Genomic DNA, 24,294 nt, shown 5'->3' with positions numbered 1-24,294 from the left:
ATTTTTTATAACAGTTTTCACACCGTTCTACATATGAGGTGATGCGTTGTGTCAATTTGGAACGCATGCCGCGTGCTGCACAACTCACCTGGTTGAACAGTGTGATTTGAAACAACTTTGCATACACTAAGATTTCACCTTTTTTTACAACGTGTGGTGGTCTTCTCATGCCTATGAGCACACCTCGTTTGCTTTTCTTGGGAGATCACAAAGTGGTCAGTGCGGCCAAATCAGCTTTGCATTTCCAGCGGAGATAGGTGGCTTCTTCCGCACAATGACTTGGAGCCATATGTCTGTAATACAACAATACTACGGCCCTTCGAAACATTTTCACGTTCATTTTGTCTGTTCCTTTTTCGTACAAATGCAATGCGTTGTTCACACACGCATCAAAAAGATACATTGGCAGTAGTGACTACCACTTCATACATCTCATAACAGCGTGGTACTCAGGTGCCGGGACGACAGCGAGAGCATCCACGCGGGGGTCGGCGATGAACAAGACCCCGAACCCCTAATCGACTACTGCGCGATACTCAGGAGGCACAGAGAAGAAGAGAATACCCGGCCCTGAATCGAGAATTCTCCCTAGCGGAATCGGTGTTGCTTCGTCACCTACCAGTGAACTGCGCATTAACCCCGGCAATGGCGCGCCAAATAGGTATCGAGAAGTTCGCAAGCCCGGTGGGCAGTATATGCGAACAAGAACTGGCGACACTAGGGCACATAGTGAGGTGTGACTGTGCAGCGGTACAGGACGGTGGTTCGTGCGGTGGCGCCGATGGTGACGTGTGCGGCAGGGCTGGGAAATTTCATGGTGGAGTAACTGTTGCCGACGACAGCACCAGCCGCCTAGAACTGCCAGCGCGGATAGAGCGGTGGATCCGCTCGGTGGACTGCAAATTTCAGAAATGGGCAATCCAGCGGCTCGAGCGGGCCCTGGCCAGGCATAGGAGAACGAGAATCCGTGACCCGCAAGCGCGGGGCGTGAGAAGCCAAGTATTCTCTGTCGGGTCAGGTTCATCTCTCGAGTTCTTGGTCCACTGTTTTTAGGACTGCACGGACTATAACAATAGAAAAGTAGACTGCGCCCTGCGAGGCCGGCACCTACGCCACGCAGGATACCGTGAATAAAGGCTTTTCTCTCTCTCTTTGCAATATTTTTATCCCGTCGGTTCGCATTCTGTTTGGAAATAAAAAAAAGGCTTCTACACGTTAACCTTGAATCGCTTTTTTCTAGAGTATCTTTTCACTATTTGCTGCAGTTCAAGCCCCTGATCATTAGAGATCGCGATAACCATGCTATTGTCCTTCCAATGACATACAATAACTTTTGATTTGGTATCGACAATGAACTTGTGAAAGCCTCCAGACTTCTTTTTCATTATAGTTTCTGCGTGCCATCTCCATCATCTTTTTTTTTGACCTGTCACTGCACCAGCATAATTGTTGGCCGGAAGAATGGCGACAACTGAAGCCACATCATCGCCAGGGTCCGTAAAATCGAAGATAGATGTCGTTGAGCGTCTGTGGGCATTTTATTTAGTGCAACGAACTGCACGGAATCTCCTGAGTGCAAAGTTCCTCCTATTGCTTTTAATCTTGTGACGTTCGAAGTTCCCTGTTCATTGTGCGTTCCTCACAGACTATAGAACAGTATTAGCCGTAATGAAGCTAGATACAATCCCTCGTCTTTCTACGAAAGCAGCTGTTGTTGGTTATTCCACATCTGCTTCTCCCATCTTGCAGTTTAGCGCACAAAATGCGCACACATAAAGGAGCACTCGTATACAGCCCTGACTATCAACTGACGCATGTTTGTTCAGGAGTACGCCGTATATACTTCAGCAACGAGACACGCGCTGACAAAACACAAGAAGAAGTGTCTGAATGACCAATCCCTAAAAAACTTTTTTTTATGTTTCGTCAGCACGCGTCTAGTTTCCCGAGTGTATGTTCGCTTGTGTTGCTCAATAAATCTGAATTAATACCGCCGCTTGCGTGCGCACCTTGTCTGAGTCCAAGTTTTTCGCGCGACATTTATGATAGTACTGTACCAACTCGCCCAGCAAGACAACGTTACACTTCTTCGTGCCGGCTGCAAAGTCAGCGGACCTAGGCCCGTACGCTTTTTCCTTAACCAGTGGAAAGATTGAAGTTACAAATTGTTCTTGGACTTTTAGCGCGGCTGTTCCAACCATTTACTTGACACATTGGGCTAAGTCAACTTTTCGCTAGAAGTCTTTTTTTTTCTATACTGCACCCAAAATCTCTGTGCGCAGGGCTGCCGATGACTTTCCGCTGCTCAGCTAACTCTATAGGGATAATATAAGTGGAGAAATATTCATTATCCCCGCACTCACACGTTTCGCAGTGAACGAAAAGAAGTATAAGCAAGAAATTGCGGCACCGGAGGAAAAAAAAACGATGGGAGAAAGAAAGCTTCCAGTCGTTCTCGAAGCGCAGTTACACAAAAGTGAAACTATGGGGAACGTGTGGCAGCTGCCAGAAATAAGAATAAAGTGGGTCCGGCGCGGCCGGTACAATTGGGAAAAGTGGTGACCGCGACCCGTTCGGGCACCACAGGAATGAAGATGGACAGCTCCTTCTGTCCCGCCACTCCTGTTGTCACTTCTCGCTGATGCAACATGCGAATCTGTCCACTTCGCGGATTTTGAATCAGTAACCGACGTTCAACCCCCCCCCCCCCCATCTCTCATATTTACGAGATTGTGCCTTCACTTGCCACAGTTAACAGCAGCACTACCGATATTATTCGCCATCCCTGAAATTGACTGCTTGGGATGGCGGAGATGGAAAAGCAGGAGACCCTGCCCTCACACATTTGACTTGCCTGGACAATCCTTTCTGGTGGTGAGCAACATGACCTTGTACAAGCATAAGCCACCAGGAAGTTACCTCGTCGAGCTTGAGATATTCGAAGAGAAACCAGTCCGTTGTTCTTGCCTTCCGAGTTACTAACTGGTGCGGCATACTGCGTTTTATGGGTCAAAGGCTCAAGCACATAATCAAAAAGAAACAAAAAGCGCATCGAACGAGCAGTGTCAGGTGTTGGCCGAGACCACCTGTGTGCGGTCCGCTGATCGCGTGTTTGAGCCCCGGTATAAACAAATATCTTCAAAATCAAAAGCCCACCTGAAGGTTTTACGCAAATGTTGGAATATCTGCGTACGCTGAAACACAGAAAAAAGCGCAATCGAAGTTTCCATGGGCTACTTTGTCCGTGCTTTTTTTTACTTTTTTGCTTTCCGACCGAAGCCGACCTGTTTAGTGTGAACACGCTACGTCTGTGTACTTCGCAGTACGAGGCGGATATAGTAGCATCAGGATGGAATCGCCTAACTTTTTTACGCGAGAGCATTAAAGAACAAGTTTAACAGAAATTCTGGTATTGACGTCGGTGTCAGCGTCGGCGTCGGCGTCGTTGGTTGTGAGCGAAAAATCATCATTTTCTGTGTGACCAAAAAAAAAAACGAGAACGATGCGAATGAAATAACCTTGGATCAGAGAGGGGACCAAACATAATTTGTTTAAGTCCAAGTGGGGATCGAAGACGGGTCGTTTGCGTGGCAAGCGAATGTTCTACCACACGGCGGTGCCTTTGCTTGTGAAAACAGGGAAAACAACTTCCCCTGCTTAGAAATTCAGTGAAAGAAGCTTTCACGCTTCGCAGACACACGCGTTCTGTAAAGCTAAAAGCGTAAAGCTAAAGCGTAAAGCTAAAAGGAGAATGGTCGGCGCGTCTTCGCCAGCTAGCGTCTCCACCGTGAAGGCAGCATGCAGTTCTGAACACCATACCATACATTTTGTTTCTGTCGACTCTTCGATCAACCTGAAAAATATGAACAAGCAAGTGATATCAGCGCGTATCTAGGCTATCGTGCCCAATGAGATAAAGGATATTAGGCTCAACCCACGGAAGAATATCTAGGCCATAGACGTTGAGCACCCGGCTGCACTACATACCTTGCGAACTGTCTCGGAGCTTGGAGGCATCAATCTCAGTGCCTACAATCCACAGGATAGTGACACGACGACGGGCGCCATTTATGACGTTGACATTTTCATACCAAACGCAGACCTTCCTGTGCTGATAAAGCCAGCTACTGAGGCAACGAACACATTGCAAGTATACCGGCTTGGCAAATCCCGTTGCATCAAGTGGACCTTCAGAGGTGATCGCGTGCCATAACATGTAAAGTTTGGTCATTTTCGTCACGTTGTCCGACCTTACATCCCAACGCCACTACAGTGCCACAGCTGTCTGAAACTGGGTCATGTTAGTGCTGTGTGTATCAACAAGCAAGCATGCCCACGTTGCTCCAGACCCCAGAAAGGAGAAGCTTGCTAAGCAACTCTCCTAAAAGGCAGCAACTGCAACGCGAACCATGAGACCTCATCCAAAAACTACCCAGTACTCAAGAAGGAGAGGAGCATTCTGAGACAAATGGTGAAATACGGATCCTCACGAAAGGAAGTGGTAACGGTTGTTCAACGACAGCGTTCCCGTCGACGGTGGTGCTCGAAGAAAAGAAAAAGCAGTCCTGTGCCGAAAGTGCCTTCACTTACACCGCCACTGCCACCACCACCACCACCACAGTGACCTCACCCGCCTCCGCCACCAAGTGGTGTACGTCCAGAGGTGCCGGAAGACACTGTGGCGCAACAGTGAACATCTGGCTCCGACTGGCCCGCTTTACCGCGGGTACATGTGCCTACGGAACCTCAACATCGACAGTCAACAACGGATATGCCCCCAGCAGGCAGTCTATCCACCCAAGAGGTACAAGTTTTCTCTGTATTGAGGTCGTTCATGAGTGTTATTCTTACTCTATTGGCTAGTCTACAGATGCCTGCGCTAAATGCGCACTGCAAGTCTTGGACACACTAAAACCAATTTTCGCTGGACTTCAGTAACAAGATGGCGCACCATAGACCACATCAGTCTTTTCGAGAAAAAGTCAAACGTGCTTCCATAAATCAGTGGAACGCCAGAGGTCTTCAGTCAAGAATGCCTCAGTATCGACAGTTCGACGCTGATGATATCTGCATTTAGGCGTCCGGCGTGACACGGCCTCAAGTGCGCGCAAGGATACAGAAAGCGGCAATGATGACATCGGCATACCTTCGCCAGCAAGGGTTGACTATCGCCACAGAAAAATGCGCAGTGGTGGCGTTTACACGCAAACCGATGTCTTTTTACCCATTGTGCATCGATGGCAGAGCAATTGCATATAAGAGCAGTCATAGATTCTTAGGTGCCATCGTAGATCGTGACCTAACCTGGAGCCCACATGTCGCATACCTGAAGAAAAAGCTCATTGAGAGTGAGAATTTATTCAAGTTCGTTGCCAGAAAATCATGGGGCCCATTCGAGCCCTCTATGTTGCAGTTTTATACAGCCCTCTTTCTCGAAATTCTCCGGTACAGCCTTCCTGTCCTGTCCAACACGTGCAAGACTAACATTCGTGCACTACAAAGCATACAAGCACAACCACTACGGACATGTCTTGGCCTTCCAAGATGCTAATTAACAGTGGCAACTATTGTCATCGCATAAAAACAGCCGGTCACAGCGCATATCATTGTCGAGACGCTGAGAGCGCACATTCGGAATTTATCACGGCTACCGTCACATCATTTAGCGTCTTTGACAGCGTGGAGGCCCCATTAATTCATTCTGGGGTATTGTGACAAAACATCAGGACATATTGCCGTCTGGCTTCAAACATGTGACACATCCGGCAGCTGTGTTATAGAGTATCCGTCAGCCTGACGTGCGCTTATCAGTTGCCGGAATCGTTAAAAAGGCACGCATGTCACCGCTAGCCCTGAAGCATTGACTCTTCGACTGTTGGACGAAAGGTACTTCGACCGCATACATGTTTACGCCGATGGCTCCACTAATTCCAACAGCTCTACACGAGCAGTGGTTTTCCATCTGATAATGCGTTGCTTCAATACAAGTTCTCTCACACCACGACGTCGACAGCAGCAGAGCTCGCAGTGCTTCAAGGTGCAGTAAAGTACATTCTTCGGCAGCAACCTAACCAATGGGCCATGGGCTGAATCGAGGTCAGCCTTACAGACACTACGGTTTGCTATGCAGCACGGGTTACACGAACAATTCGTATATCAGATAAGACACGACTACCACGAAGCGCTCAAGTAAGGTCACGATATTGTATTTCAGTGGTTGCCGAGTCATTGCGGAATTGTCGGCAATGACGGCGCGGATGAAGCGGCTCGATCGGCTCATAACCAAGACCTGCGTACGCCCATACCACTCTTGAGAACGGACGCTGCAAGACGACTACAATCACTTGCCCGCCGTATAACTCTCCTACAATGGAATACACCGGGTTTCTCCAACACGCACCTGTATTCGATCGGCCCAAACTTGCAACTTCGTTTGCCGTGCGGGCTCCCACGATGCGCTGAAACTTTACTGTGTCGCATGAGGTTGGGCGTGGCATTTACAAATGCGTACTCTCGTCTCCTTGGAATGACGAGCACTTCGGCATGCAACATCTGCGCCTGCGAGGAAACGCTTGAGCACATTCTATGTCATTGCCCAGCATACCAGACCGAACGACATATTATGGAAGCCAAGCTCTGTCAGCTGGATTCACGGCCGCTTAGAGAAGAGAAGATTTTGGGACCTTGGCCGACGGCTTCCCATACGCGCAAAGCCACGAAAGCCCTCTTGTACTTTTTAAGGACCACCAGACTTCACGACCACTTGTGAAAGAACTGTGTGAGACTGTGCTGTGTAGTCTCGAGCTGACTATTCATGCTTCTCTTTTTTACTCCTCTTCTTTTCTATCTCTTTCCTTTCTATTATTCTCCCTTTTCCCCACTCCAAGTGTAGGGTAGCCAACCGAACCAAGCCTGGTTAACCTCCCTGCCTTTCCTCTCTATTTATCTCTCTCTCTCTTTCTTTCTCTCTCTCTCTCTCCCTGTATACATGCTTTACAATATATGCGACATAATATATTGCAGTAGTAATGCATGGTACAAGCATTTATTGCCAACAGGTGTCAGAATATGTAATTATCATAATGGCTCCAAGGCTAAAAGCTGGTGCCACACTAAAAAAGGCGTATATTCGCTGAAGGTCATGTATAGTGGGTGCGTAGCAAATTCGAAATTGTTTCACCCACTTAAGTGTGCGGAATACGCACTAGGTATAGAATGTCGCTAGCGCGTTCAACTCCTATAGAGGGGAAGCTTTAGGGTCTCCCAATCTTTTACTGTGGTTTCTCAAGTAAAGTAAATATTTCTCAAATGATAAATGGAAGCGTGCCCAGATACACGAGGAAGAGAAAGAAACCGTGAACAAAAAGTTTGTGCTAGACGTACACAAGGAGAAAGCTGTGTTTCGGGGGTACAGAGGAATGCGTCTTGAAGAAAGAATGTGTGACATATTTGCCAACGCAAGATGAATGGATGCGTAGATACGGTAGTGGTGGCCCTTGCGTATAGCGGCAGGGGAAACCGCTGACAAGCACAAAATGCCACCTCACCGATACGCAGTGGCAGAAAGACTGAAATGCCGATCGGAATGAAGAAGCTTTCCCCTTACTTTTTAATTTGCGCGTGTATGTTTCCTCTTGATTGAGTATTGAGACATTCTAGAGGATGGCGAGATTGAAGTTCTTTAGAGGAAAGCAGCTACCATGCAATATACCCGTTACTTTTATTCTGCTATATTAGGGCGGTCACGACAGGCTATCTACCGATAGTCTGATTCTAAGAAAATGGCGAATAGTTCTTTTATTCTATAGCCTGTATTACTCTAAAACTCCATAGGGTTTCACAAGACCACTCAATTTTCGGCCAATACACCACAGTCTCGGGTATGAGCCACAAGAGAAGGTGAAGAAGGTCAAGAACAAGAGTAAGAAAGAAAACATGGTGCGGCAAAAAGGTGGCTGTCCAGAGTGAAAAACTTGAGCGGCTTCGTTCATTCCTAACGGAAGCATGCACTGAGGCAGAACAGACGTAGATACAACAAAGGTAGATAAAACAGAGGGTGTGATAAAAACGTTGAGAAGCAATACTGGTGAGTTTTACGAAAATAGTTTACTGTACGCGAATAAATAATACTTCAAGTAAACACAAAAAAAATTACAAGCCTTTTCGCCTTCATTAAGATCAATCAACAAAAGAAATAACACAATACAAAGAGAATTAGAAATACCTCCCGTTTCACGCACTGGCAATCCCAAGAGAGGATGCGAAATAATGTGTAACGTTACATATCACGGAGACGCAGCACGTCCGCATGAACTAGGTATTATGATACCGCCTCTCAATGCTGTGGAATGCTTGATTGCGTGTGAAGCGAATATTTTAACTTGTCTAGGCACTGGAGCATCCAGCGGTGTATTCATTCCATCAAATAAATTAACCGTGTGGTGGCAACTGACTGAGTCATGGTACTGTAAATGGCTAGTTCTTTCATGTGCTGTCAACGACTTGCTTGTATGGGTGCATCAGTCATGCAGTACCTTATATGGTCGTTTAATTCACTGCTTTGCTCAGTATTAAATGTTTTCTAGAAATGCCTACGCCATTTAGCGGAAAGATTTGGCTTCGCTGTAGTAGTGGGAGAAGGAAGCCTGCAAAATTAAGAAAGCTGGCTACGTTATGCTCAAAGATATAAGATTTCTGTTCGCTACTCGGCATAGTTTCACAAAGAGTATTCGTAAATTTCGCACGCTCTTTACAGAAGCTTTTCAGACCCTTTTCGAGTGTGCCTTGACGCTAAAGATATACGAGGTAATTCGTTGAATCTATGCTAACTCTGCATTGGTGCACTTTGGCTATATATAGAGCGCTTGCCACAAAAACACCAATCCTGTCAATGATCACCAACCTTGTCAATGACAAAACAAAAAATGACCGCGAACGAAAGAACAAAAACAAAAGAAGGTACAAACTAAAAATGATACAGGGGTGTTTTCATTTTCGGCTGGGCCGGCATAGTGTACAGGTCAACAGACTGACCTCCAGCTTGCTCAATTCGAAGTTGTTTTACGAGAAACATAGTGCGTACTCACACAAGCGACAAGTCAGCGCGAAACTGCAGCCTGGCTGTTTGACGACCTTCTCAAGCGTGGTTTACTCAGGTCCGTATTTTTATAACAATTTTATTGTTAAACTTATGTACGTGCATATTTAGTTATCTAAGCACTTTTTTCCACTGTTAAAGGGCAAAGTGGCGGCCCTCTTGGAAAGACGTCTAGTACGCACTACTGGAGGCTGATCACTAAAATTTAGTGAAACTTACTCCAACGATGATTATGCTCAATGCACTCGTCCACAAAAGGGACACTCACACGACGACCACCAAAAGTTAGAGATGCTTAACAAGAAGAGAAACTTGGGCTAAATGGTGATTGTTCATTTTGACTTACATGAGTGTAGGGACGAGGGCGAAGAAGGTGACGACACGAGGGCTGCTCCACTAAAAAATACTTCCTGAGGTCGAAGGCTATGCGTCACCTCGTCAGACACGACAAGCCAAGTTATAGCGGCTAGCAGCCAGGGGCTTATAGGCGGATTAATTTTTTCCCGGTGGCGATAAGACGCACCACCTTGACCTGTAGAAGGTATGGGCAGGGCAAGAAAATCAGGTCACGTGTGGTATGATGCTTTGTATGCTACGGCCCAAAAATAGTGGGGAGGGGGCACCCTCTGGCTATGTCACTGCTAGGCGTTCTTGATGGCCTCGCCCATTTCGTATCGCAAGGACCAAGCATGTACTAGCCCAACGGCCTTTATTGTTGTGTTCAGTGAAGTGGGAAAAGCATGACTGTTATAGGGGGTGCGCGATTGATATCAATGAAGTGAGGGAACTGATCATCAGGTAATATTATATAAAATCACAGGAAATTGCCCACCAGGGGTCATTAGTTATCCACCCGTTGTTGTAAAATGGAACGAGAAACCGTCATAACTAAACTTTTATTTTGTACAGGGGGGACATCATGTGCAGAACACATGTATCTGAACGCTTTATTACATCGTGTGTAAACATAGCGCCTTGAATTTTTGTGCTTACAGTCCCAAACTGCTGAAATGTTGCGCCCTCAACAACATCGTTCTTTTTTTTGCTTTTATCGCTATGTAGCCTGAGAAATCCAAAGGCGACGTCCAAATTGTGCTGGCCCACCCGGGCATCAAAAACAAGACTGCTCAGTTTATCGAAAACGGTAATAGAAGTGATACTTCTCAATAAATACGAAGACACTTTGTGACTGTGGACATTCTTAGCGGACAAGGCCACGCTTTCATGACGCTGTATTTCGTAAAGGAGCCTTCATACTGATAAATTTAACCCGCCTCGAATCTTCCTACGATTTGCAGTCATACATCAGAAACGCCTTTCGGTTATATGGCATAGTGTTACTCTACTGTGGTCCTGAGCATAAGTCCGGGAGTGACGCTGGCTGCTTGCACGTCTGGAAAATGTAAATATTTGAGCTTATCTATCTTCAGTTGATCATGCATTATTTGAAACAATACTATCAGCCTATATTTATTTCTATGTAGTTGAAGAGGATCTAGGTTGCATCTCCGTAACATCAGCGTGACTGATTCCTTCATTCGGTACGTTGAACAAATAAAGGGCGCCGGTGGTCTCTGTATTCTTTCTAGCTTCTCCTTAAGAGTAAGTTGACGGACACTCCAAACAACGGATGAATATTCCAGTACTGTCCTAATGAAGGTGTTGTATGCAGTATGTTTTACGTCGCACGATGAATCCTACAGCTCCTACCTCAATAAATATAACTTTTGATAGGCTTTTGTGCAAACGTTATCTCTATGCTCAATCCATGTTAATTTTTGAGTAATTGTTACCCCAAGGTACTTGAACTGGGTCGTATTTATCAACAAGTGTTCACCAATGCTGTACACAAAGGAATCGATTGTTTTCTTTTTGCTGATGTATGTAAATGTAGATTTAGAATAATTTATTGCCATTTTCTATTTCCTATATCAGTTATTTAAGCTTTGCAAAGAGTTCTGAATTTTGATTTGGTTGTCTTGTTTGGTAATTGCGCCATAGATTAAGCAGTCATCTGCGAATAGTTTAACATGAACCCCCTCTTCTGCCACACTATTGATATCATTGATGTTCAGGACAAATAATAGTGGTCCCAACACAGAACCTTGGGCACTCCCGAAAGTACCACCTACCACCAAGGGTTGTGATAAGTGACCATCCGGTTTCACTACCTGCGTACGATGTGTTAAATAAGCTTCAATCCATTTTATTACGAGTTAATTCATTCCTGTGTGACGTAATTTGACGACTAAATGGACATGGGATACTTTATCACACGCTTTCGCGAAATCCACTCTTATCACATCAACCTTTTGAGTTATATCTATAGCACTCGCAAAATCATGAAGTGTTTCTAATAACTGGGTGACGGTTGATAACCCTGTCCTGAAGCCATGTGGGTAATGGTACAGCGGAGTGTTCTGATTCAGAAATGCGAGTATGTGTCTTGTAATTATGTGTTCAAACACTTCTCTAGATATAAACACTTTTGAAATTATGTGTTCAAACACTTTGCTAGATAGGAATAAGTACGTTCACTTACTCACGTGGATGCAAAGTGAGTACGTATGTTTTCACCCGTTCACCTAACACCAAGAAACGCAGAGACCGACCACCATGTGGCTGCATCACGGCAGTATTCAGCGTCAAAAGCGACATTTTTCTCACAAACTCGTCTCTCCCAAAAGGTCTCGTATAGCGAGCCATAGACAGATTTTTTCGGGAGGGGGACATCTTTATCTGAGGGTGAGACCGGGCAGGCAGATGGGGTCTAGTTTCATTATTTTGGGTTTTGTATGCAATGGCAAAGAAAATGGTGGCCCGAGGGAGGGGGGCGTGCGCAGCGTGCCACTATTTGGCTACGCCATTGGTTGAGTATAGGAACAAAAAAAGAAGCACGCCAGTGGTCGATAACATCTGTGAGATTCACTTCTTTTTGAAAAAAAATGCCATTAAAGACAGTCATGTACAATTGCGACATTAGAGTGTCCCGCTCTTTGAACGCAATATCCGGCAGGTGAGCTCAAAACAGTGCCACAAGGCATAAGAATTTTTTACTGAAGGTAGACATTAGCTCTCGGGCACAGGTGGCGCTACTAATAAGACATTGAATGGAAGAAAGCATTCTTCATTCCGAAACTCCTCGCATTTAATCAAGTACTTTAATCTGTTCAGATGAGTCAAGGGTCTCGGACTGTCGAAATGGTGGAGTTATTAAATGCGGTGCATTTCTTAGCGAGCTTTGGCGACAATGAGCGTATATATATATATATATATATATATATATATATATATATATATATATATATATATATATATATATATATATATATATATATATATATATATATATATATATATATATACTTCACAAGTAATAACATGAAATTTATGACGTGTATGTCATGAATGTGATCATTTACATTTCATGGTATTGCTGCTCTTACGGCGGTTTCGTTCACAAGAGATTTTGCAAAAGTGGTACGGTATGACATGACTGCATTGCAAACATAAGAGACAGACTATGACGTAGACATCTTGATACGAACGTCATGATTTTCATGCTATGGCTTATCATGACTACAGGCCACGCTCATGGTGCACTCGCGGCCGTTTTGCTAGTTTCACATACACAAAATTTGGTGTTACGTGACGTCCATGAATTACGAATTTATATGACTGATGCAAACTTGATATTCATGACATGAGTGTAATTTAAGATATGACTACATGCTGCGCTCATGAAGTGCTCACGGCCGTTAACCTAGCTCCACATGTATCACATTTCTTATTACTTGACGTAAATGGACAACAAGGATGATTGACACGTTCAATTATATTATTCTTGAGATCCGTGTTATGTAAAACATGACTATATGCTACGCTCTCAGCGCACTCGCAGCCGTTTCACTAGGTACACATATACCGAATGCAGTATCTTGTGAGGTTAATAGGCGACGAAAGTAAATGACACGGGCGAACAAGATAATCATGATATGCGTGTCATGTAAAACATGGCAACATGCTACGCTCATAGCGTGCTCGCGGCTGTTTTGGTAGCACCACATAAACGAAATTTGGTGTCATGTGACGTGAATAGATGAAGAAGGTAAATGACACATCGAAACAGAATAATCTCTATATGCGTGTCATCTGAAACATGAATACATGCAACGCTCATAGCGTGCTGGCGGCCATTTAGCTACCTCCACATATACTAAAGTTGGTATCAGGTGACGTTACTTGATGACGGAGGTAAACGACACGTCTAAACATGATAATCTTGATATGCACGTCATGTGAAACATGTTTACAAGCTCATAGCGTGTTCGCGGCCGCTTTGCTAGCTCCACATATACAAAATTTTGTATTACGTGACGTGAACTGACGACGAAGGTAAATGACACATTTAAACATAATAATAATGGCATAAAAGTCATGTAGGGCATAAATAACGTCCACCTCGTAACGTAGTACTCATTTTAAAGTGACATAGTGACCGCCCTCATTCATGCTTCACATATCATTTGTTACCAACGTACATGGGATCTGCCAATTTTCTAACGATTCAGTTAGGCGGATCGAGTGATTGAGCTTTCTATTTTCACTCAATTTTAATGGCGCGGATAAGAATAAGGAATTACAAAAGTACTAAACGTATAGAAATCATACATGTTTGAACTATGTTGAAATAGACCATAAATGAGTTTGAGTCGGCAAAGAATTTCACAAAAAGATCCCGCTGAGAGGACACACGCCAACGTTAAAGAAAATAGTCATATTAGCCGACAGCGCATCTTAATATTCCACCGTGTTGCTGTTTTTATTAACACTTCGTTATTAAGTTTCACGTCGCTATGAAGCTACTTCATAACGCGGTTCTCATCAAACGCTTTTAAGTGGTTCTCGATGACCTTAAATTTGGCGACCAGCACATATATGTTGCTTGCAATTGTCACGTTGCTATTGTGGATATAAAAAGCAGGCCAGAGATGACGCGTACATTCCTACTTATTCAGAAAATTAAGCGCCCTAAGCACAATAAACAGTCCAAAAAAAAGGAAACCCCTAGAAGGACGACGACGAAGTGATTCTGGCGTAGAACACTGCTGTCACTATCTGTAGTTTTTCAAAGTTCTTCTGCGACACCGTGGAAGACACCGTTCCAGTGACTGCGGCGATGGACGTGGATTCGCCTGGGCTTCCATCGCAACCATCGACGTTGTCCGCAGCTACCACGAAAAAGTGTACGGGCCACCCGAGTGATGCCGACAGCGAAGACACGCTGATTTACTCTACGGCCAGCGACGAAAGCTCCGATGAAGGCGACTTCGTACCTGTGACAAGGCGGCAGCAAAAAAGAAGACTAGTGATGCCGTCTCCAACAACAAGTAAGAATGTGACGACGACGCGAGAGCCCACAATATACACAATTCTGTTTGTGCCGGTCGATGCGGCTCATAGTCTCAACCGGCTCAATCGTCAAGTCACGTCTAGGTTTCTTGAGGAACTCGCCCAGGGAGAGATCGCGGACGTGCGGATCAATGGCCGTAAGAATATCCTCGCCGTAGACGTCACTCAACGAAGCACATTGGAAGTGCTGAGCAACGTCAAGATGTTGGATAACATCAATGTTCGCTCATATATACCTGATGGCCACGACTCTACGGCAGGCGTCATTTACGACGTCGACATTTCCATCAGCGAAAGTGACTTTGCTGCTCTCATCAAACCGGTGTCTGCAGAACTTACTATACTGCAAGCTCGTCGCCTTGGCAAATCACGCTGCGTGAAGCTCAGGTTCAAGGGTGACAGCCTTCCACCGCAAGTCAAGGTCGGCCATTTTCGACACACAGTGCGACCCTTTGTACCGAATCCCCTTCAATGCCGGAAATGTTATAGATTGGGACATGTCAGTGCTGTTTGTACAAACCTGGCTGTGTGCTCGCTATGCTCAGAATCACATAGCGCAGACGCTTGCCAGGCAGAACTTCGAAAATGTCCGAACTGTCATGGCCCTCACGAAGCATCGTCAAAAGATTGCCCAATCATGAAAAAGGAAATGCAAGTGTTGAGGCAACTGGTCCGGGATGGCTCAACTCACAGGCAGGCCGCTGCCCAAGTACGACACCGGCGGTCTCGTCGCCGGAAACCCCTGAGGAGACCCAAGCAAGGATTGAACCTCACCAAATGACCACCCGCATACCACCTCAAGCGTCCAGACACGCCGACAACAAATCTTCCAAGCAAGACAAGAGCATCACTGGCTCGCCTGAAGCATGGCCAGCGCTGCCAACGATAGACCCACCGTTTGAGCCACCGCGTCGCTCGTCTACAATCACTTCGGAACGAGAATGCGTTGATAGTCGCGACAAAGAAATCGTAGCCATGGTAAAGACCCTTATGAATACCATTCGTATGCTTCTCACTAGCATTGACAGTGTGGCTGCAAAGAGTGCACTTCAGTTAGTGGATGCGCTGATGCCGGTGCTATCAAGTCTAGAAAGGCACCATGGCTCCGCCTCTGCAAGCCTTTCGTAAAGAGGTCAAAGGAGCTTCGATATTTCAGTGGAATGCCCGAGGCCTCAAGCCCCGCATTTCTGATATCCGACAGTTTGTGTTGAAAAACCAGTTTCCAATTATTGTTATCTGTGAGCCAAGGCTACATAATGCAATACGACTATCCAGGTACGAAGCCTTCAAGTCCGCTACCTGCAACGAACAGAGTAAAGTCATTGTATGTATCAGATGCGACCTTACCTATATCGAGCACCGTGTAGCACCTCACGATGACAACCAGTATGTCTGCTTGACAGTTAAACGTAGAGACCTCAATTTCACGCTTGTAGGCGCATATATATCACCTTCAAACCGTTTTGAACCTGAAAGACTGCGTGCACTGTTAACAGCCACACCTGGACCATGGATCATCACCGGAAATTTCAACGCTTAAAACCCACTATGGGAAAGTCAGAAGAGAGACAGTCGCGGAAGGCAAGTATTCTCCTTTGCTTTGGAGGAGCAGCTGCTTTGTGTAAACGATGGAAGTCCAACGTTTCTACGGGGAACGACATACAGCAGCTGCCTTGACTTGACAATTGTGTCACGAAGCCTAAATAGAAAAATCAAGTGGTTCGCAGACTATGAAACTCCTGGAAGCGACCACCTACCAACTTATTTGAAGATCAAGGGCCTGAAAAAATCGCCAAACTACGACACTTCGACTCGCACCGGCTGGACAAAGTTCAGGTCACTGACGGAAAAGAGGTGTCAAGAAATTAAAGCGCCTCCTCTTGACACCCTCGAGGATATGATTAGAGGTGCTACTCAAGAAGCGACCTATCCTCTTCAACATACTTCATAATATTGTCAACATCAAGCGGAATTGGAACGGCTCAGAGCGATACGTCGTCGCGCAGAAAGAAGATATAGACGCACTAAGTCCATTCACGACTTGAGGGAGACAAGGCGTCTACAGAAAAAAATTTAGCGGCGAGTTATTTCACTTCAATCCTTTCGCTGGAAATATCTGTGCGAATCTTTGGATCCACAAAAGCCTTTGACACAGACATGGAGGATTGTCCGTGGCCTACGAACATCGCCACATCAACATCGCCCCTTCAAGTGCCTTTCTCTCCACCAATGCCGTACCGAAATTGAAGTAGCAGAAGATTTCTGCATGAAAGTTGCCGGTCATGCGTCCGCGTGCACCACGCGCCACCTATAAAACGCTCCAGTTTCCAGAGATTCAAGAATGGACACCTTTTTCTCTCTAGAGGAACTACAAGCGGCTTTGACGGCATGCAAACGATCTTCATCGCCTGGTCCGGATGGGATCACGCACATGGCTCTTTGCAACCTCGGAGAAGCAGCTCGACGGGCCCTTCTATCCGTGTACAACGACTCGTGGAGCAGCGGATTTATCCCTCATTCATTGAAATCCAGCCGCCTAGTCCCTGTGCTTAAACCAGGTAAATCTCCTCTGCACTTGACATCTTATCGCCCCATCGCGCTTACCAGCTGTTTCGGTTAAGTGATGGAGAGGATAATTTTGACTCGCCTAGAGTGGTACTTGGAGCACCACGCGGTATACCCTCATGCTATGACGGGCTTTCGGCGTGGGCGGTCCGCAATTGATAACGTTATAGACCTGGTCTCATCTGTTCAGCATCAAAAAAGACTGAAACGTTTATGTGCGGCATTGTTCTTGGACGTGAAAGGTGCAAACGATAACGTATCACATGAAGCTATTCTGGATGTCATGGAAAATGTTGGATTAGGGGGTCGGGTTTACCAATGAATCCACAGCTATCTGAAAGGCACAACTTTTTTTGTACAGACGGAGAATGGCACAACAACGCACCATTGCAATCGTCGTGGTTTGCCTCAAGGTGGTGTTCTTAGCCCCACTCTTTTCAATCTAGCGCTACTCGGCCTGGTTGACGCACTTCCAGAAGCTGTCTATCTATCAATATATGCAGATGACATCTGCATCTGGGCGTCAGGCGTAACACGCCTTCATTTGCGTGCCCAGCTTCAGAGAGCGGCTACAATAGCGACAAAGTACCTGGAAGAACGGGGACTAGAGCTGTCATCAGAGAAATGCTCGCTTACAGCATTCACGCATAAGACTATGAGCCCATATGTTAATAAAATCAACGGACACACGATCAACTACGTGAAGCCCAACCGATTCCTCGGAGTCATAGTTGATCGCGACCTCTCCTGGAGCCCCCACAGCGCCCACGTGAAAACTAAACTCACCATGATCTCCCACGTACTGAGGTTTCTTGCTGGAAAAACGTGGGGTGCATCGGTACGAGCATTGCTCCAACGCTACACTGTTCTGTTCCTCGGTTATATGCGATACAGCTTACCCGTGCTTTGCGGGATCAGAAGAACAAACTTGCGCGTCCTCCAGTCGATTCAAGCCCAAGCCCTGAGAATATGCCTTGGTCTCCCGAGATGCGCGTCTACAGCAGCGACAGTCATCATTGCGCGTGATTATCCAGTCAACGCATACATCCGCGTAGACGCTTTAAGAATGCACATAAGACATTTCGCTTGGCTTCCATCTCATCACCTCGCCTCACTTCGAACTTCTAAGCCCCACTCAGCGTTCAGCGCAACTGTAGCTCAGCATTGCGCAGTGCTTCCATTGCACTTCACGCATGCAGCACAGCCACCGATACCATTATGGTGCCTACACCCACTCAAAGCCCTTCTTACAATTCCTGGCATCCAAAATAAGAAAAAGTCGTCGCATCTAGCCCTGAAACAGACCACATTACTTTTCTTGCAAGAGAAGCACAACGGACGCCTTCACATTTACACGGATGGCTCGGTGTCTTCAGTAAGCTCTGCAGGGGCGGTGGTTATTCCCGCGAGGCACATCACAATTAAATTCATGACATCACATTTGACATCGTCGACAGCTGCAGAACTTGCGGCCATACGTGCAGCTCTGGAATTTATAGTGAAAGAACCTTCGGGAATTTCGTCTGTCTTCTCGGACTCGAAGGCATCTCTTCAATGTCTTATGTCACCCTTTCGCCATGGACCTAATGAACAGTTAGCAGCTGAAATAAGGATTCTCCATCACCAAGCAATCGAAAAACAGCACAGCATAGTGTATCAGTGGATACCACGTCATTGCGGTATATATGGCAATGACCACGCAGATGAGGCCGCTAGGTCTGCACACGATGGTACCCAATACACAGCCATCCCGTTCTCAAGAACCGATGCAGCTACAAGACTTCGTTCGCTTGCACGTGACCTCACACTGGTACAGTCGAACTCAACAGATTTCACAAACGCGCGCCTGCATAACTTGGATCCCGATCTGCTGCTTCGTCTTTCCCCAAGGATATCTCGAGCTGAGGAGACTCTTCTATGCCGCCAGTGGCTTGGAGTGGCCTTCACAAACACATACTCTTATCTCATTGGGATGGCCAGCTCTCCTACATGCACTTACTGCAGTTGCGAAGAAACCATCGCGCACCTTCTGTGTGAGTACACCCATTTCAACGCGCAAAGACAAGAACTCACTGCAGCTCTAGGTAGACTAGACGATCGGCCATTGTCGGAACAAAGAATTCTGGGTCATTGGCCGAGCCAATCCTCAGCTCAGAAGGCTTTAAAAGCTTTACTGCGCTTTTTGCGGTCAACTGGCCTCAGAGACAGACTTTAGTGTCTTATGCTCTTTGATGTTGCCTTTCCTCTGTCGCAATTTTTTTTTGTAATTTCTCTTTCTCTTCGCAACATTTCTTTTTAACATCTTTCATTCCCCTCACCCCATTCCCCAGCACAGGGTAACCAGCCGGTCTAAGAACTGGCCAACCTCCCTGTCTTTCCGCTTAAACTTTCTTCCTCCTCAGGAGAAAAAACAACCTTGTGCTTCGTTCAATAACGAACGATTTGACCTTCCGAATACTCGTTCCACAATCACCCAGGAGTGCAGTTATGTGCGGAAGAACGCCTTCGGTACGAGCAGTTTTTTTTCTGAATTGATCGCCCATCAGAGACCCACCGAACATTGTAAAATGTTCAAATGTTCGACAAGACGCATAAGTTTAATAAAGGAAGGCCTACATCGCATCGGGGAGTCGAATTTCTGTTCAATGTGTAGCTGCTTCTTTTGTGGAGGAGCGCCCACGCACTCAGACTCGCTAGGCGAGCAATGCCGAACTTATGCTTTGATTTGTGCGCTTGTGTACAGCACCCCTACGAAAATCTGCAGAGATGAAAGAGACCGCTTCTTTGAGCCACCCTTATTACTTCTGGCGTTGTGGACGGTGCATAAGAAGGCCGCGCAGCGTTTGCGTGTTTTCATTGGAAACTTAATGTGAACGTAATGTCAACTAAAAGAAATTGCACCTTCTCCCACTAAAGGAAACCCAATGGGAATGCGAAGCTGGGATGGTGTTCACTTGTGTTTCCGTTTATTATTTTCATTTGTATGCTCACGTGTATGCTTAATTTTTGTGTGAAGTTGTGTATATGTTGTGTACTGCACATGTTACTGCCTTCCAATTTGTTTTTGTTACAGTGTGGGTACAGCAAAGTGAACACCCAGCACTGCTACGAGAGTGCACTGGATTGAACGTGCGCAGCATTGTATCACCAGCACAGCGATATATATGGGAGAGGAGAAACGAAGCGGAACCAGAACTCGGCCACCTCCTCCACCTCAATTCCTCATGCTCACACGAGGAGAGGGTGACACTTGGGGCGTAAGCAGTGAGGGAGCAGACGGTCGCCGAGGGACGGACATAGCCCCAGACAAAACCTGCTTTTCTTCTGAAAAAATGGTAGCATATCCACGGAGTGACTGATGGAGAGTGGGGCGAAGCATGAGTCCATCCATTCGTTCATGCTTCCGTCCGTCCATGCGTCCGTCTGTGTGACTGTCCGTGCATCCATTCACTCATCCGTGCGTGCGTCTTTTCGTGCGTTCGTCCTTGCATTCGTCCATGCATCCGCCACTGCGTCTGTCCATGCGTCCATCCGTCGGTGCAGCTATCCGTGAGTCCGTCTATGCATTTGCCTGTGTGTCCGTTCGTCCATCTATTCAACACTCCAAGTATGACCATCTCACAACTTTTCTTCAGAAAATCCGCATATGCACCGCCATCCAGCGGACATTCCAAGGACTAAACAAGAGGTGGCACACGCACACTTTCTTACGGCTTGCGCTTCGTGTCTACATTGGTTGGTTGGTTGGTTGGTTGGTTTGCTTTTATTCAAGGCAAAATTGAACAAGATTGCCTTGGGGGACACGACTAAAGGCTAAGCAAAAGCCTGACTTGGTCGTGCCACCATGGCAGCAAAGCAGAAACATACCGCAAGTACAGTACTCAGAAACTTCCAACATCACGTGTTATCTTACACGGGTACCATAGTCAAACAGGAACTGCCAGAAGTGTGAATAAAAGAATAGAAATATAAACAGTCCTTATTCGAGTGGTGGCAAATACAAACAAATGCATGTTTTCTATCCCACCTTTAACCACCTCGAGTTCATGTTATACGCTAGTTCACTGTATTCATGGCACTGCGGCCCAATGCTCACTAAACCTTTCTAAAACCGAAGAGGTTTTGTCCAGCGAGTATAACGTAGTAACCCTTTCTTGTCTGATAGTGCTCAATGTACATGCCAATGGCTGCTAACGGGGTCTTGTGTTTGTCTGAGTCAAAGGTACATACGTCGTCACCGGCCTTTGTTGCCCCACTCGGCTTGTGTCTCGCTTCGGACCCTGTGGTCGAAAGACTCGGACGCAAGATTAAGCGCATGCGCTTGCTCGTGTTTCGCTCCAGCCTCTATCTTCTGTATATCTCGGCCTAACACAAGCGCTGACGTTTCGTTGTCACTTCCCTGGCTCAGACAAACAAAAGCCCGACGCCGACGTTCATGGGTAAGCGGGCGCTAGCGTACAGCCGACTGTGCGTCCAGGGCAATAAATGATGAGGAATCAACATTAGTAATATGAAATGAAAGTTTCATTAGTTCCAGTACCACTTCTCCTTCACCTACTTAGGTACGAGTTGACGTGCAGCACCCTCTTTTAACTGATTCGGTAGTTTAAGTGTGAGACCAAATAACAGCATCATGTGACAGTATGGACACCGAGAGAGTTCAGTCTTTGAAATAGTTAAACAGAGCTCCACCTATAAAACACCTCGACACAATCTTATGTGGCGACCTTAGCACAAGCGTAATCATCCCTAATAGCATCTATTCATACCAAAAATAGCTCTGCGACGCCCTCCGCCTTCACCTGGCTTTAACACCGTGTTCCCCACTTCCGTTCGCCCCGCACAGACGACGGCTGGTCAAAGGGCAGACACGACACGCGTTGAGTTTCCTTCTGGTCGGGTAATGACGTTCAAGAATTCCAACATGCCGCGAAAGCGCAACCTTAACCCAGGTTCGGCATTCAGTCATTTACGCTCTTGTAGCTGTCACATCGCTTCTTTTGGTTCCGTTCTCACCGTTTACTACAAGTACAACAAGCACCTATGATCACAACGGTGCGTCTTATCATTAATTAGGAACGTTTGTCTTCAGGATGGACATGTATGTCTAAGCGTCAACGTCGATGCATCTACATTACACTGTGCTATAGCTGTCGAACACCAATATAGATTGCGCAAGCTCTCTTACAATAATATGCAGTAAACAATGAACTGCTCCTGTACGCACACGTTTTACTTTCACGTTTTACCCAATCGTATAAAGGAAGAATCAAGGATTTTTTTTTTCTACAATGCCACAGCGTATGCACCCTTCCCCAAGCAAAAATGTCGTAAATACCGGCAGGTCTCGGAGGCCTTCATTCTAGGAATGCCGTTTTCTCGGCTCCTACGAAAAACCTATCAAAATGGCAGAGGACACTAATGGAAAATGAAAAAGGCAGATTAGGGAAGCACCCACGAAGCGTTCATAGGTGAATACACGTGCTTACGTAGCATCTGTAGATTTGCTGTTGGTGGTAGTAGAGATAGTGATTCTTCTTCTTTTCCTTATGATTAGTTATGCGTGCCTGCTTTCCAATCGGTGGGCCTTGCACTTGTTCAACAACCCACATGGTGTGACGCATGATGGTATTATACTCTACTGCCACTCAAGATTTCGTGCCTTAACGCGAGTTTTCAATCTATAAATAACAACCTTGTGTAGGCGTTTTCATACACTCTTTCAAACAATGATGCACCTACATGGTACAACAGGAGGCCTTTTGTGTTTTTGTCTTGTCTTTTTTTGTATCTCTTTCTGTGCATTTTCAAGTACGTACCTTGACCAACTCGCCAGACGTTCAATAGTGCTAAACTGATGGCTGGGCGTGCAAGTGCTTGGTTAGAGTCTGGTTCAGAGCCATGACATTTATTATTGGTTCCATCGCAGTTGTTCGCTCAAAAAGTACTCCTAATTTTCGCTTGACGCCGGCACCAGCAGCGATGTAGACACCCGAATTTACGGGACAAGCTCAGACACCTCAATCCGTCAGACATTGTAGTACTGAGCCACCTTTCCGGAAGTATGATGACTGTTCTGGAGCTTCCACGTTCCTCTTTGCTGGCGTGTGTATATCTTCGCTAGCGTATGCGTTCATTTTATTCCTTTCTTGCGTCAGAATGCTCTGGACAGATTCGCCCTCAGGCGTGTTCACTCCCATGTCTGGTGCGTTTTTTATGATGCAACATATGCCCCATTGCCCTTTATGGCTGCTTCTTTGTCTTTTAACTTACACGCCCCATTGTGCTCATTCGACTGTCTGATTTTCTTCTGAAGCTAAACTTACGCCCACGTCAAGTACTGTTGCTACTCCCAGCTAGGAAGGCTGGTCCGAAAACAAGTCGTTCCATCATACATCTAAACAGTGTACAACAGTGCAGTTGCAGCAAGAATAGACCATGAGTGCGCTGATGAGGAGAAAAAAAAACCTACGACTCGGTAGATGGGTACACTACTCTAGCACACGCATTTATTCAATCAAAGGTTAAAGAAGGGGGAGGCTAGTGAAGCGTCTACAAGCGAGCGTCGACTTATTCTGACGACCCAGTTTAAAGAGAATCGATTCGAGGCTGGTTCATGTCTGGGGCATGCACGGGGCCAAAGTGCCGGAAAGACACGCGATACATTCGTACAGGGCTGAAGGGATGAAGCGCGGGGCACGGAAAAGAACATGCTTTTATCGCACTATTTACTTCGGACAATACAAATGTCTCCAGCATAACGAAAGGCATAGGAAAGAACAATAAATTGAATGACATCTTTTTCTTTATTAGACAAAAATATTCAGAACTAACAGGCAACACTGCCGAGGAAGGTATAGGGGTCGTTATTAGCATTAAGTGTTATATAAATGCTAAGAAAAAAAAGTGGACGAAAAGATTACTTGCTTTGGGCAGCACCCTTCCAATAACGTGTCCGATGCTCCACCAACTCAGATGGTATGGCAGCTATCTACGCGTCAGTTTTTGGGGCGTACATGTGCATTTAAACGTGGAAGTGTTATTCAGCCCCTTAAGCAGCTACGTGTTTGAGTATGAAACACGTTTTTCTGCCTGTTGGTGCCCCGTATACCAAGCAATTTTATTCCAACCGACGCTATCTGCGCAATCTGCATGTCATCCTACATGTTCGTGTAATGGTGTGCGTGCGAGTTACACACACACACACACACACACACACA

The 24,294-nt window shown here is 46.0% G+C and overlaps 1 protein-coding gene across 1 annotated transcript; it reads left to right on the top strand.

Moving 5' to 3' along the window:
- Window positions 1-645: 645 nt before the first annotated feature.
- On the top strand, window positions 646-20,201 carry LOC142766021 (uncharacterized). The gene is made up of 5 exons (XM_075867833.1): window positions 646-987; window positions 17,631-18,068; window positions 18,426-18,476; window positions 18,669-18,884; window positions 20,148-20,201. The coding sequence occupies exons 1-5, from the start codon at window positions 646-648 to the stop codon at window positions 20,199-20,201; spliced, it is 1,101 nt and encodes a 366-aa protein (XP_075723948.1).
- The last annotated feature ends 4,093 nt before the right edge of the window (window positions 20,202-24,294 follow it).

This window comes from Rhipicephalus microplus, chromosome 6 (assembly GCF_043290135.1).
Source record: "Rhipicephalus microplus isolate Deutch F79 chromosome 6, USDA_Rmic, whole genome shotgun sequence".
NCBI lineage: Eukaryota > Metazoa > Arthropoda > Arachnida > Ixodida > Ixodidae > Rhipicephalus > Rhipicephalus microplus.
Note: the sequence above shows the minus strand (reverse complement) of the source record. Positions and strands in the feature narration are given on the sequence as shown.

Coding starts and splice junctions, on each gene's coding strand:
- LOC142766021 (XM_075867833.1), top strand. CDS start 646: ATGGCGCGCCAAATAGGTATCGAGAAGTTCGCAAGCCCGGTGGGCAGT. Junction 18,477..18,668: donor CTGCAGGGGCGGTGGTTATT/CCCGCGAGGCAC, acceptor CCTAATGAACAG/TTAGCAGCTGAAATAAGGAT. Junction 18,885..20,147: donor TTGCACGTGACCTCACACTG/GTACAGTCGAAC, acceptor TTTTTGTTACAG/TGTGGGTACAGCAAAGTGAA.